The 14,447-nt window shown below is 36.2% G+C and overlaps 2 protein-coding genes across 2 annotated transcripts; both read left to right on the forward strand.

Annotated features, from left to right (window-relative positions):
- Nucleotides 1-5,799, forward strand: LOC132640501 (uncharacterized). Its single transcript, XM_060357111.1, has 7 exons — nucleotides 1-254; nucleotides 1,810-1,895; nucleotides 2,184-2,327; nucleotides 2,435-2,543; nucleotides 3,230-3,353; nucleotides 4,071-4,398; nucleotides 5,395-5,799. Exons 1-7 carry the CDS (start codon nucleotides 119-121, stop codon nucleotides 5,497-5,499), a joined length of 1,032 nt encoding a protein of 343 aa, XP_060213094.1. The 5' UTR covers nucleotides 1-118; the 3' UTR covers nucleotides 5,500-5,799.
- Nucleotides 5,800-7,854: 2,055 nt separating this feature from the next.
- On the forward strand, nucleotides 7,855-14,178 carry LOC132640503 (uncharacterized). The gene is made up of 7 exons (XM_060357113.1): nucleotides 7,855-8,143; nucleotides 9,735-9,820; nucleotides 10,146-10,289; nucleotides 10,403-10,511; nucleotides 11,690-11,813; nucleotides 13,013-13,337; nucleotides 13,871-14,178. The coding sequence occupies exons 1-7, from the start codon at nucleotides 8,017-8,019 to the stop codon at nucleotides 13,973-13,975; spliced, it is 1,020 nt and encodes a 339-aa protein (XP_060213096.1). The 5' UTR covers nucleotides 7,855-8,016; the 3' UTR covers nucleotides 13,976-14,178.
- The last annotated feature ends 269 nt before the right edge of the window (nucleotides 14,179-14,447 follow it).

Consider the following 14,447-nt stretch of genomic DNA (forward strand, 5'->3'; position numbering starts at 1 on the left):
ATTTTGTCCACTTGGCCATAGTTTATTTAAGATTAGTTTACAGACTTCACATTTTCTCTGTTCTTTTATTATACAGTAATAATTTGTTGATGATGATGATGAGCTCAATTTATCAAAAATGGCTCATAACTTTGATTCTTCTTCTTCTTCTTCTTCTTGTTTAGTTCCTCCTCTAATAGCAAAACCCAGCAGAGTTGACCTTGAAACTGGACTCATTGACCATATTCAGTGCCGTATTTGCCTTGAAACTGATGGTTAGTTTTCCATGAACCCTTCATTTTCATCATGGGTTTTGTTCAAATTTTGAATTATTAATTGACTTATGCGTATTATTACGATTCTGTTTTGATTTTAACAAATAAAGTCTTTTATTGGGGATAATTGGGTGGCCAACTGTTCTGTATACCTTTAACTTAGTCTCATGGTGAAAAAGGTTTCAATTTGTTTGTCTTACATTCTACTTTACTTTTTAGTCCGTTTAAAAAAGAATTATTTTTGATAATTTTTTAGTTCCAACTTTCGGCATGACAGGAGATCAAAAGATCAAAGGACATTTTAGTACTTTCTAAGTATCTTTAATTTAACATCATTAGATTCAAAAGTTTCTTTTGCTTTTTTAACACTCCGTGTCAAGACAAAATCAGTCAAACAAATTAAAACAGAGGGTGTGGTATTAATGTGGTAGAAGTTCGCATCTTTCAAACGTGGGTCCACTCTACCGTGATGTCTGGTTCAGCTTGCGCTCACCGGGGCAAACTGTCGAGTATCTGCTATGTCCCACCGGAAGCGAAGCTAAGATTTGAACTTTATTGTTTCTACCCACTAGAAGCGAAACCAAGATTTGAACTTTATTGTTTCTACCCACTAGAAGCGAAACCAAGATTTGAACTTTATTGTTTCTACCCACTAGAAGCGAAACCAAGATTTGAACTTTATTGTTTCTACCCACTAGAAGCGAAACCAAGATTTGAACTTTATTGTTTCTATATTCTATGATAGTGCCATCATGGGTTAGTAACTGATTTCTGAATTTATTTTTTTAACATATTTAATACAACAGGGTTTGGACTCCGAACCGTAGGCCCCTATCTCCCACTGGATAACGGGTTTGCCCCTTTTAGAGCTGAAAGCCAAATTATTTTAGCCCAAGTGCAGTTTCTGTATTACTGAGAGTTTGAACTGAATGAAGATTTACAATGTGGGAGGGAGTTAAAGATGTCTTTGTTTGTTCTGGTACTCTAAGTTTGGATTGAAGATGGATGTTTGCATTTTGTAACATATCACACAGGCACACAACTTTTATTCTTTGTTGAAATAATTCAGATCGAACGCCACATATATTCGCATATCAGAGCTTATTCTAAGTCTGGTTAAAGGAGGAGGGTTGAAGTAGGTTGAGGTTCATAAAAATAGTCAAATTTACAATAAAAATAGACCCTAATTAATTTGGTTTATTTATGGGAAAAACAAACATAACAGATTTGCGATTGAGGATGGTTAGTTGATTGATTCAAAACGTTCAGCTCAAATGACCAAAGGAGAAAAGAACATTCTTTTGACAAAGAGGAGTTGTTAGTGTTATGTTATCTTTTATTGAATGCTTGTTAGTGTTATGTTATCTTTTATTGAATGCTTCTACTTGAATTCTTCCTTGGTTATTTTATTCATATAACGTCTTTTAGTGAATGATTCTTGTTGAGTTTTCCCTTGTTCATTATGTTCAAGGCATATCGGTTTTATTTTGGTTAATGGATTCATTGATGCATGAGAACCAAGATACTTATGATTGTTTTAACTTTTCCTGTTTAGGTAGAGATTTTATTGCACCTTGTAAATGCAAGGGTACATCAAAGTATGTTCACCGAGAATGCCTTGATCAGTGGCGTGCTGTTAAGGTTTGTTTTCAGATCATTTGTTCATAAAAAGTCTAGCCTTATAACCTCTAATTAAACCTTGCTAAATTAGGATTTATGTTTCTCGGACTCTTCAAAAATGCGGTCGGGTGCGTGTCGGATCCTCTAAAACTAGTGCATTTTTGGAGGATCCGACATGGGTACGGCAACATTTTTTGGATAGTCAGAGCAACATAGCTTGAGACTTATTAGACATGCATTGATTCTTTAAAGAGCATGGTCAAGAAGAATTGAATATATACCTGTCCCCTAAACTTTGTCTTTTTACAGGAAGGATTTGCATTTTCCCATTGTACGACTTGCAAGGCTCCCTTTTACTTGAGAGTTAATGATCTTCATAGAAAATGGCGAACCTTAAAGTTTCGGTTCTTTGTGACCACTGACGTTTTGTTCATTTTTCTCGCAGTTCAGCTTGTACGTGTGTGACCCTCTTTACATTATTTTTTCTTCATTTCTAGGTATTTCCTTTAGTAATGCTGTGAACAAAATCTTAAATTGATCACTAACCTTCTGTTTTGCAGATTGTAGCTTCACTGGGATATTTAGTATATGTGATTGACAAGCACCAGATGTTTTGGCTTCGTTTGCACTGGGGGTTTGGTCTCGAACTAAGCTTCTATTACATATGCGGTAAAACATCTTCATTTGCAGTAGTTATCAACATTTATTTATGTATGTATGTCAAACTGTTGTTTTTGCCTCAACTAATTCCATAGGTTACTTGCTTCCTCCCACCAGCACCGATACCGGGTAACTCTATCTAGCAAGGTTAGCTTGGATAGATAAGAAGAAATCAGCTAGTGTTTAATTTTTGCCTCTGCTGAATCCACTTCGTTGACCACCGGAGAATATCTCGGTTATTAAAATAGAAAAAGAAAAAAAAAAGAAATCAGCTGAAACAAAAGGGGCAGCCCGGTGCACTAAGCTCCCGCTATGCGCGGGGTCCGGGGAAGGGCCGGACCACAAGGGTCTATTGTACGCAGCCTTACCTTGCATTTCTGCAAGAGGCTGATTCCACGGCTCGAACCCGTGACCTCCTGGTCACATGGCAGCAACTTTACCAGTTACGCCAAGGCTCCCCTTCAAACCAGCTGAAACAAACAGAAATGAAATAGAAAACAGTAGGAATAACCATGATGAAAGGGTCATAAATCTGGTGGATTTGTTTCTCTCCTGCCTAATGGAAGAAGCATATAAACATCCTTAATGCATATATCTCTCAAGATGTAAATAGTGCATCATCCAAAATTCTGCTTATAGTGATTCTCAAAAGATTATATGAGTTAATTTTATTGCTATTGGTTGGCTTTTTGCAGGGGCATTGTTGTTTTTTGCTTTGATGGGCGTATCTGGTTGTTTCTTAGCTTGCTTTGATGAAAGCGTGTGCAATGATTTGGGTCAGCCCTGCCGGAATGTGTTGTCTTGTTGCTCTTATGATGGGTACAAATAATATGTTTTATGTTCTTTTCGACTATTCACTATTTGCTTCCAGATCATTGTAACCTTAATACTGCAGCTTTCCTCTTGCTCTTTTTTAAAACCAAGAAACAAGTAATGAAAGATAACACACATATTAGTTTCTTCTCTGTGGATTGTGGCTTCTGCCCTGGGTCGGAGGTTGAGTATTACTTACGGGTTCGGATAAACCCACTAACTTTTGCTTAGACTCTGTAATTGTATTAGAAAATCCATTAATATGTAATTTCGAACCCAGTAATTAAAACGAGCCATGGGTTCGGCGACAGTTTAGAATCCATAAAATTCAAATCCTGGCTCCGCCTCTGCCATCTGTTTTTTATTACCAGATATGCGACGAATTGTTAAACATTGTTTGCAAATCTGTCAAAAAAAAAAGAATTAATATGTATCTCTCTTCACCTTTCTTCACAACAGGCAGGAAGAATAGTATGGTCACCATGAAATAAGAGGAAATAGCCTATTATCTACTGCTATAGCATATGTTTGGCATGTGAAAACTCCTTCAGATCCTTTTATAAAGTTGGCAATTCTTTGTAGACATCACAAGGAAGTAAAACGCTAACGAATCTTTTGATTAATTTTCTAGCTTTTTTAATTTTATCTACTGCGTTAACGTCTTGTACTGTAGTTACTGGAGAATTCTTTTTTTCTTTCTGATCCTTTTTGATATTTTTACAGACTGTGTGCGGACTGCCATAGGCTTCGTACAGGTAGAACTTACATCTGCATTGATTCTAACATATGCTCCGGGAATTGTTCAAATTCGACATGTGAGTGTTGCTCGGACTGTGAATGTGGGAATTCTTGCACGGACTGTGAATGCGGGAATTGCTTCGGAGGTGATGGTGATGAACCTGGGAATCCAGTATTATTAATTGTGGCTTTAATTGTGCTAGGCCTATTCGCCATCTTTGGCATGTTTTACACTGTTTTGGTTGCTACGATGGTCGGACAGAGAATTTGGCAGCGACATTACCATATACTCGAGAAAAGAATGCTCACAAAGGTAAAGCTACGCACTTTTTGTTGTTCCTCTCTTTCAAACTGTTTGTCATTGTCTAGGGGTGGATCTTTACCACACGCTAAGGGTTCGGAACCCAGTAGCTATGGCCTAAACTCTATATTTTTGCTCAGAATCCCACTTAATATGCATGAATTATCTATCTCGAACCCAGTCGATGTCCTATCCTAGAATCCAAAATGCATAGACTTAAAATCCTAGATTCGTCTCTTCCATTTTATATATATATATATATATATATATATATGACTATCGATGTAATCCAAGAAGTTACTCGAAAGGACCTGGATGCTCTTGTTAGTTAGTTTGGACAAAGAATGTACAGATAATAGCATTTAGAAAAGTGTTATACCCTGATTTAAGTTTAACATCCAACTTTCTGGCTGCCATTGTGTTCTGGCACTGCAAAATGTGGATTGCCAAACCGTTTTTCTCTTTGGTCCCTATATTGAGTGATCAAAAAAGAGACATTGCTCTTGGAATTTCTCTTTGCACGCCATGTTTTTTGGTCATTCCCTCTCTATGATTGTCATCACCAAACTGAAACTTCTAAGTAATTGACTTCACAAATTGGTGTTCAGGTTTTGCCTAACGATATTTGAAGTTTCAGTTTCTTTTTCCGTTCTCATTCATGTGGAACACTTTTTGCTATGAAGCTGTTAATTTGGTTGAGATCAATCAGCAGGGGCGACCCTACATTTTTGCCTACAGGTTTGGCAAAACCCAATAACTTTGGCTTAGACCTTGTATTTGTGTTTAAAATTTCACTAAGTATGTGTAAATAATTTATCTAGAATCCAGTAGGCTGCCTTTTTTAGAATCCAGAACCTATAAACTCAAAATTCTAGCTTCATCAGAATGTAGTTTGGTGTCCTGATGAAGTGAATATTTTCATGAACCACTCATGATTGTTGCATAATATTTATCATAATTCTGACAGAGCTTAATAGGTTTCTATCTGATATGCTAATTCTTGAATAGGAATATGTTGTGGAGGATGTTGGCGAGGTGGCTGGATATAATTGGTCTCCGCCGCCACTGCCACAGCAGCATGTTCAGCAGCTTGAAGCACTTGGACTTCTATAAACTTGAAGGAGTTAAAAGGAAACAAAAGATCAATTACACTCAAGTCTCTGCTGTTGGATTTCCAAACAGATTAGTCTTACATACACTGGAACATACCCAGTGTAATCCACAAGTGAGTTCTGAGGAGGGTAGAGTGTACTAGACCTTACCCCTACCTTAGGAGGTAGAGAGGTTGTTTCCCATAGACCCTCGGCTCAAGGCAAACTTTTTATTTTTATTTTTTAACATATGTGCATAGTTTGTTGAAGAAGAAACTGATCATTTATAAGTCGAATGAAGCAACAGGAAGCATTTCAACTACAGGTATATCCAAGAAGCATCTTCTCATAATCATTTTGAGGGAATCCTTTTCTACCAATGTCAAACTAACAAGTATTAACAAGTACTAATTATATGGATTTACTATGTTAAATTGCTAACAAATAGAAGATCGAGATTTAAATTTAGCTCATTAGAGAAATCTTTATGTTTTGTAAAGTGCCAAGCAATAGAGCTATTTCATTAATGAAGAGGACTTGGTTTACTAATCAAACGTTTACGCAAGAGGGGCAAGACAAACCATGGATTTGACATTCCAAGTTTTATTGATGAATAATATTGCTAATAATAGTAGGCTTTTGGCCATGAAAACCAAATATTTTTCACTTTATTTGGTATTTTGAAGTTGGAGTTGAAGATGGAGTTGTGTTAGGTTATAGTTTTTTCAAAGAATATTAGGTTGTTTGAATGTAATGAAGTGAAAAAAGTGAAAACAAGATTTTAGGTGTTTTTCATTCGAAATACAACTTAAAGTCGTATATGAAATGTTCATGCCAAACACTAATAAAGCGGAAAATTCTCATGGCCAAATGGTATTTGCTTATTTCTTGCTTTTTAAAATTGGATGTGTTCAGTAGAAAATATTTTTTAATTTTCTCATGTTTCGTTGATCAAAATTTTTGAAAAACATTTTCTCTAGAAAAATAAATTTCCTAAAGAAGATGATGTCCTTCCCACCCTCTGACACATCTCTATCTTCACCTAATCCCGTAGCCCTCGTCCCCACCACCACACACTCCAACTCTTTCCCTTCTCTCATAAGATTACGTACTTTCTCTTATATTTTTTCTTATTTTCTTTCTAAAAGAGCTTAAAAGTTCAACATCAAAAGTTGTTTTAATGTAATAAAAGTTTGAGATCATTAGATGACGAGAATTTAAAAAGATAAAAAATGAACAAGAGCATGAAAAGTCGATAAATTATACATTTTTCCTTAACAGGGATTATATTACAATATATGATTTTAAGGCTAAATTTACTCAATTTTTTATTTATTTTTTATAAATATTATGATTTGTTTAAAATAATATATATATATATATATATGTAAAATATAGTGTCTTATCATAATGTTTATAAAAAATATAAAATTGAGTAAATTTAGCCTTAATTTAATATAATACTACTACGATCACGTACAGAAATGTTGTCCTTCGTCTCGGTAATATGGAACCGGGTCTTACTTCGGGAGAACTACCTAACTAAAGAAAAATAGTGTTCTTTCTAAGAGTAGGCGTGGAGAGCTTTTTGCAGGGAAACTTGCAAGTACAGTTTGGGGGGAGGCGGGCGTCGACCCTACCTTATGAGTATTCGGACTATAACAGTTCCGATGAACAGTGACTCACTTTTGACAGTTATACGATTCCAGAAGATGATCTAGAATTGGGTCAATCACGTTTATTAGAAGTCGACAATAGAGTGGTTCTACCAGCAAAAAGTTATATACGTTTTATTGTAATATCTGCTGTTAAATTTAGCCTTAATTTAATATAATATTTTTGATATTGTCTTAACCTTGAATGTTCGTTAAAATATAATAGTCACCCTTATATTGATAGCTTAGAGTTATTTTTTAAAGTAAAAGTATTAAGGAAAAAAAAAGTACAAGCAGAAAATAATACTCTAATCGGCATATTCAATCAAATAAAAACATGTGACTCTTTTTTAAATGCCTTTTTTTTTAATAAGGTAATGTTAACCGTTCCTGCAACATTTACCTTAGCGAAAAGAAGCTTTTTAAAATTAAAGTTAAAAAATCTTACCTATGATCAACAATTCTCAAGAAATACTAAATGAGTTGACTATATAATAATTCGAAAAATAATGTTAGAAGAAATAGATGATAAAAAAATTATTAACCACATTGCATCTCAAAAAGCTAGAAGCATAGATTTAATGGGAAAAATATTTTTTAAATAAAAAGCCTCCAAATAAATTGACTTAAAGCCACTATAGTGCTTGAGCCGCGTAAACATTATAATAGTCGAATATTTTTAAATCAACGCTCACTGTTGACTTTCATGATTATTTTGTCCATCTTGGTCATAGTTTATTCAACTCTATTTTAGACCTTGCAAAGACTTACTCATTTTCTCTGTTCTTTCGTTATAATTTCTTCATGACAATGAAACTCATTTTATCCAAGTGCAATTTCTTTGTCTGTTTCTTTTGATAATAATTTGAGAGAAAAAGAAAAAAATGGCTCATAACTTTGATTTTTCTTCTTCTTCTTTAGTTCCTCCTATGATCACCAAAGCCAGCAAAGTTGACCTTGAAGCTGGAAACGTTGACCAAATTCAGTGCCGTATTTGCCTTGAAACTAATGGTGAGTTTTCAATGACCCCTTCATTGGCTTGTGCTAATACCAACCTCGTATATAGAGAGTATAATATGAGCTAAATCAGGTGTTAATATACAAATTATGGGCTGCATGACGTAAATATTGTCAAAAACAGACAGCTAATTTTCCTAATCTCGGATTCTTGTTAGAACTCTGTTTTGCTTTTAACGGTTGGTATTTTCCAATTTTCTCACATTCAGTTGGCTAAAATGTTTTAAACATATTTTTAGGAAAACAAGCTTCTCATTTTTAGGAAAATAACTTCCTTAATGAAAGTAAAGAAAACAAGTTCAGAGACATTTCAAAGTTCATTGTCTCCTTCCCACTCATCAACACCCCAACCCCCACCCCTTGACCATCCTACCCCTGCCACCCCGAACCCTCACTCCCCACCCCATCCCACCCCATAATATTTTGCTAGATTACATACATATACATTTGGAATAATATTCTTTTGCTTTCTTACTAAACATTAGAAAGTAAGTAAAAAAAAAAAAAACCCACTTGTTTTTCAAGAAAATATTTTCTAGGAAAACATTTTACCAAACACATCCTAAGTGTAAAGGAAGTTGCTTTGGGTGGTAGGGCCGAAGCTACAGTATTATGTATGAGCTCGGATGAACCAATAACTTTTGCTTAGATCCTGTATTTGTATTAGAATATCAATTAAATATGTATCAATACTTAATTGGAAACTCAATAACTAAAAACGAGCTATGGTTTCGGTGGCAAGTTGAGAACCCATAAACATCAAATCCTAGCTCCGCATCTAGTCGGTGGTCAAGTATTCTAAATACCTTTAACTAAGGCTCGTGGTGAAAAAATAAGTATTTTTGTGGTAGAATTGTTTATCTTTCAAACGTGAGTCCACTCCCTTTTGATAACCGTGATGTCTGGGTTACACTCACTTCGACAAACTGTCGAATACCTGCTACCTTCCACCAGCATAGTTACTGAATAACGCGTTTGACCGTTAGCAAGCTGTAAGCCAAATTATTTTAGCCCAGCTGTAGTTTCTGCATTGCTGAGAGGCTGAACTGAATGAAAATTTTAATGTGGGGAGGGAGTTGAAGATGTGGTGTTTGTTTTGTTGTGGTACTCTTAGTTTGAATTGAAGATAGTTGGTTGCATAGTGTAACATATCATATAATCTTGTATTCTATTTGAAATAGTTCATATCGAACTCCGCATATACTCGCATATCAGAGCTGACTCCAAGTCTGGTTTAAAGGAGGAGGGTTGGAGTAGGTTGAGGTTCAAACAGAATTAGTCAGATTACGATAAAATCAACCCGAACTACTTTGGGTTATTCATGGGGAAAAAGCATAATTGATTTGCGATTTAGGCATCGTTGATTGATTGATTTTAATCGTTCAGATCAAATGACTGAAGGAAGAAAACATTTGGACAGAAAGGAGTTGTTAGTTTGTAATCTTTATTGTCTTCTAGTGAATGGTTCTTGCTGAGTTCTCCCTTGTTTATTATGACCAGAGCATCTTAGTACTATTTTGGTTAATGAATTTGTTGATGCATGAGAACCGAGATACTTATGATTATTTTAACTTTTCCTATTTAGGTAGGGATTTTATCGCACCTTGTAAATGCAGGGGTACATCAAAGTATGTTCACCGAGGATGCCTTGATCAGTGGCGTGCTGTTAAGGTATGTTTTCAGATCATTTTTTCAAGTTTTAGCCTTACTACCTCTAAGCTTTGCTAATTCGGGACTTATGTTGCTCGGACTCTTAAAAATTACCGTTGGGTGTGTGTCGGATCCTCTAAAAGTAGTGCATCTTTTGAGGATTTGACAGGGGTACGACAACATTTTTTGGAGAGTTTGAGCAACATAACTAGACCAAGTATTCAATTAGTTATTGGCTTTTGCATCATTATAGGCTAAGGCTTCAACTGCTGGCAGATTACTTCTTACTAAGCCTTAATCATCAAAATTGAATTATAACTGTCCCCTAAAGTTTGTCTTTTTACAGGAAGGATTTGCATTTTCCCATTGTACGACTTGCGAGGCCCCTTTTTACTTGAGAGTTAACGATCTTCAGAGAAAATGGAGAACCTTAAAATTCCGGTTCTTTGTGACCACAGACATTTTATTCATCTTTCTCGCAGTTCAGCTTGTACGTGGGCGACCCTGTTTACAGTTTTTTTTCCGTCATATCTAACTACTTTTTTTAAATGGTAATGTGGACAATATCTTAAATTGATCACTACCCTTAATTCTGTTTTGCAGATTATAGCTTCATTGGGGTTTCTAGTGTATGTGATTGATAAACACCAGATGTTTTGGCTTCATGTGCATTGGGGGTTTGGTAGTGAACTGAGCTTCTATTACATATGCGGTAAAACATATTCATCTGCAGTAGTTATCAACATTAATTTATGTATACTTGTCGAATTGTTATCCGATTGGCTGACCAATCCAGATGAATGCACACATGTCAGGTACAGTTGTTACCTGCCCTTGTTGACATTTAACTTCGGTACCAATAGGTCTCATAGACCTGATCTTCCCTCCTCGTTTTGGGGTTATAAGTCATATTTAGTTGCCTTGGTAAATGAGATTTGGTTGGGGAGGGGTGGTGGAAGAATATGAGATAAACAATATTCACTTAGATATTCCAAAGTTTTCGCATCGTAAGAGTGCAAGATCCTTGCATGGCTATTCTGTTGGAACTTCGGACAGAAAGGTGCTATTGTGTTGTCCAACTGTCCATTCCTTGGATTGCTATAAAGCTAATTAGCACCTTCAATCATGGAAGAATCTATTGAAAGAAATTACCCAGGCTTTGGTTCAGTGATAAGGACACAACACATAAAGTGTGCGTCAAGCGCACATCAGGAGTTCAAACTATCAGTGACTAAAGCCTGGTATTTAACTGAATGAATGGTAGAGGGATGGGCTCACACTTGCCCGAGTTTTGAACTTGTGAGCACAATTTGGGTTAGAGGAGCGAACTCAAGAGATTTCTTTTTTGATAACCATATCCATCTCTCAGGGCCAGTTTGCCCCCACCTCGACTAATTCCACGGGTGCTTACTATCTCCCACCAACACAGGTACCGGGTAACTCTGTCCACCAAAGCTTGGACAGATGGAAGGAATCACCAAGTGTTTTTGGCTCTGGTGAAATCTGAATCTGAGACCTCATGGTTCTCAACTAACTTCATCGACCACTAGGAAATTTCTCGGTTATCAAATTGAAAAAAAGAAGAAGAAGAAAAGAAATAGAACCAGCTGAAACAAACAGAAATGAAAATAGAAAACAGTAGGAGCAACTATGATGAAGAGGCATGAGGTCTGGAGAATGGTTGATTTGTTTCTCTCTTGCCTTTTTTGGAAGGAAAAATATCCCTTTTATATGTTCGTCAGATCATGAAAGGAACATCCTTGATGCATACATCTCTCCAGGTTTAATTAGTGTATCATCCAAAATTAGGAGTCTACTATTTGCAGTTTATAGTGATTCTTAAATGATTGTATGAGTTGATCTAATTGCTATTTGTTGGCTTTTGTGCAGGGGTACTGTTGTTTCTCGCTTTGATGGGCATATCTGGTTGTTTCTTAAGTTGCTTCGATGAAAGTGTGCGTGATGATTTGGGTCAGCCCTGCCGGAATGCGTTGTCTTGTTGCTCTTGCGCCGGGTAAAACTAATGTTTTTTGTCTTCTTTTTGACTTCCATTATTTGCTTCCATATCACAGTAACCTTAATACTGCAGTCTTCGTTCATCCTGTTTTCCTCTTACGCTTTTTAAAAGAAACAAGTAATAAAGCATAACATGCATATTAGATTCTTCTCTGCGGCTTCTGCCCCGGGGCGGAGATAAGAGTATTATTTACGGGTTTGGACGAACCTAGTAGCTTTTGCTTAGACGCTAAATTTGTATTAGAAATCCATTAAATATGTATAAATATTTAATTGCGAACCCAGTAATTAGGACGAGCTATGGGCTCGGTGGCAGTTCAGAACACATAAACTTCAAATTCTGGCTCCGCCTCTGCTTCTGTCCTCTATTTGTTATTACCAGACTATGCGACAAATTCATAAACACTGTTTGCAAATCTTCCCAAAAAAGAATTAAAATGCATCTCTCTTCGAATCAGGAAAGAAGAATATTATGGTCACAATGAAAATCAGTAGTTGCCTTTACCAGGAAATAGCCCATAATCTGCTGCTATAGCATATGGTTGGCATGTGAAAACTGTTGAAAGACATAATGAAATATTAAAAGTGTGTTCTCTCTAACGGCTTAAGCTTTTAGATGAGATGGTCGCACACTTAAAACTTGGTATCAAAGTAGGCAGAGGTCCTGAGTTTGAGTCTCATTGTCACCCATTATCTAAAAAGAATTTCCACGTACTTAGCCCATGAATAAAAATAAGGCCGCACGTGAGGGGGCATGTTGCAAGACACAATGAAATAAATAAAAGTATGTTCTCTGTAACAGCTTAAGCTTTTAGATAAGATGGTCATACACTAAACATAGTATCAGAGCAGACAGAGTTCCTGGGTTCGAGTCTCATTGCCACTCATTATCAAAAAGAATATCACCTGCTTGGCCCATGAAAAAATTCAGGCCGCAATGTGAGGGGAACGGCTTTAGTTTTTAGATGAGATGGTGTCACACTTCAACAAAAACGCCTTCAGATCCTTTTATAAAGTTGGTATTCTTTGTAGACATCACAACTCAAGGAAGTAAAAAGATAAAGAATCTTTTATTGATTTTCTTTGCTTCTTTAATTTTTAGTTTCTTTTTGATCTTTTATCTACTGCATTAACGTCTTGTACTGTAGTTGCTGGAGAATTATTTTTTCTTTCTGATCCTTTTTCATATCCTTGCAGAATGTGCGCAGACTGTCATACGCGTACGCCTCGTACAGGTACAACTTATATCTGCGTTGGTTCTAACATATGCTCCGGGAATTGTTCCAATTCGACATGTGAGTGTTGCTCCGAGAATCATTCTTGCACTGAGTGCGAATGCGGGAATTGTTTAGGAGGTGGTGGTGATCAATCCGGGGCACCGGCATTATTAATTGTGGCTGTAGTTGTGCTAGGATTATTCGCTATCTTTGGCATGTTTTACAGTGTTTTGGTTGCTACGATGGTCGGGCAGAGAATCTGGCAGCGCCACTACCACATACTTGAGAAAAGAATGCTGACAAAGGTAAGCTACGCCTTTGTTTTTGTCCCTCTCTTTCAAACTGTTTGCCATTGTCTATGCGTGGATCTACACCACAAGTTACGTGTTTGACATAACCGTAATTTTGGCCCAAACTATGTATATTTGTTAAGAGAGCCACTTAATATGTACTCCCTCCGTACCATTTTTACTGTTGCTTAGCTCTATCCACGCCCATTAAGAAAAATAAGAAATACAACTTACAAGGTATAGTTTACTAAATTACCCCTATTTAATAAAGGTAGACTAATTTTTCCTCTTAATTATTGTGCATACTTTTTTAATGTCAGGGGTATAGCTGGAAACAATTGTTAACTTTAGTCTTGAATTCCTAAAGTGACAATTATTTTGGGACAAAAATTTTGAGCTAAAACCACAGTTAAAATGGGACGAGGGAATATAAATTATCTATCTCGAACTCAGACGTTGCCCTATCCTAAAATTCAGAACTCATAAATTTAAAATCTTGGATATGCTTCTGCCATTGTCATGTATCTGATCTGCTAATTTTTGTATAGGAATATGTCGTGGAGGACGTTGGCGAGGTGGCTGGAAATAATTGGTCTCCGCCGCCACTTCCACAGCAGCATGTTCAGCAGCTGGAAGCACTTAGACTTCAATAAACTTGAAGGGGTTAACAAAGGAAACAGCAGATGAATTACACTCAAGTCTCTGCTGTTGGATCAACAACGGATAATTCTATATACCTATAGAATTTCTTTTGAACTCAATATTTTTCACATATGTGCATAGTTTGAGAATGATCAGATGAATGTAATTGTTGAAGAAACTGATCATTTATAAGTCAAATGAAGCATTTCAACTATAGGTCTTTTCAAGAAGCCTCTTGTCATAATCATGTTGAGGGATCCCTTTCTGTCACTGACCCGTTTTCATGAGCCACGGCTGGCACCTAACGAGTTACTACCCACTAGGCGAACAGACACATTCTAGGATTTCCAAAACAGAAAGACCATTGCAAATGTTTTCGACGAGCAAATTTCCAACTGAAATTCTTTCTAAAATTCGTGTTTTTTAGCATTGTTTTTGTTTGCCGTTATGTGTCTAATACCAATTTTGAAGCTTAACTAATTC

This window comes from Lycium barbarum, chromosome 5 (genome assembly GCF_019175385.1).
Source record: "Lycium barbarum isolate Lr01 chromosome 5, ASM1917538v2, whole genome shotgun sequence".
Classification (NCBI taxonomy): Eukaryota; Viridiplantae; Streptophyta; class Magnoliopsida; order Solanales; family Solanaceae; genus Lycium; species Lycium barbarum.

Bases quoted from the DNA above. Each gene is read 5' to 3' on its own strand.
- LOC132640501 (XM_060357111.1), top strand. From the start codon at position 119: ATGGCTCATAACTTTGATTCTTCTTCTTCTTCTTCTTCTTGTTTAGTT. The intron at 255-1,809 runs GTTAGTTTTCCA...TTTCCTGTTTAG, and splicing joins TATTTGCCTTGAAACTGATG to GTAGAGATTTTATTGCACCT. The intron at 2,544-3,229 runs GTAAAACATCTT...GGCTTTTTGCAG, and splicing joins AAGCTTCTATTACATATGCG to GGGCATTGTTGTTTTTTGCT.
- LOC132640503 (XM_060357113.1), top strand. From the start codon at position 8,017: ATGGCTCATAACTTTGATTTTTCTTCTTCTTCTTTAGTTCCTCCTATG. The intron at 8,144-9,734 runs GTGAGTTTTCAA...TTTCCTATTTAG, and splicing joins TATTTGCCTTGAAACTAATG to GTAGGGATTTTATCGCACCT. The intron at 10,290-10,402 runs GTACGTGGGCGA...TCTGTTTTGCAG, and splicing joins TCTTTCTCGCAGTTCAGCTT to ATTATAGCTTCATTGGGGTT.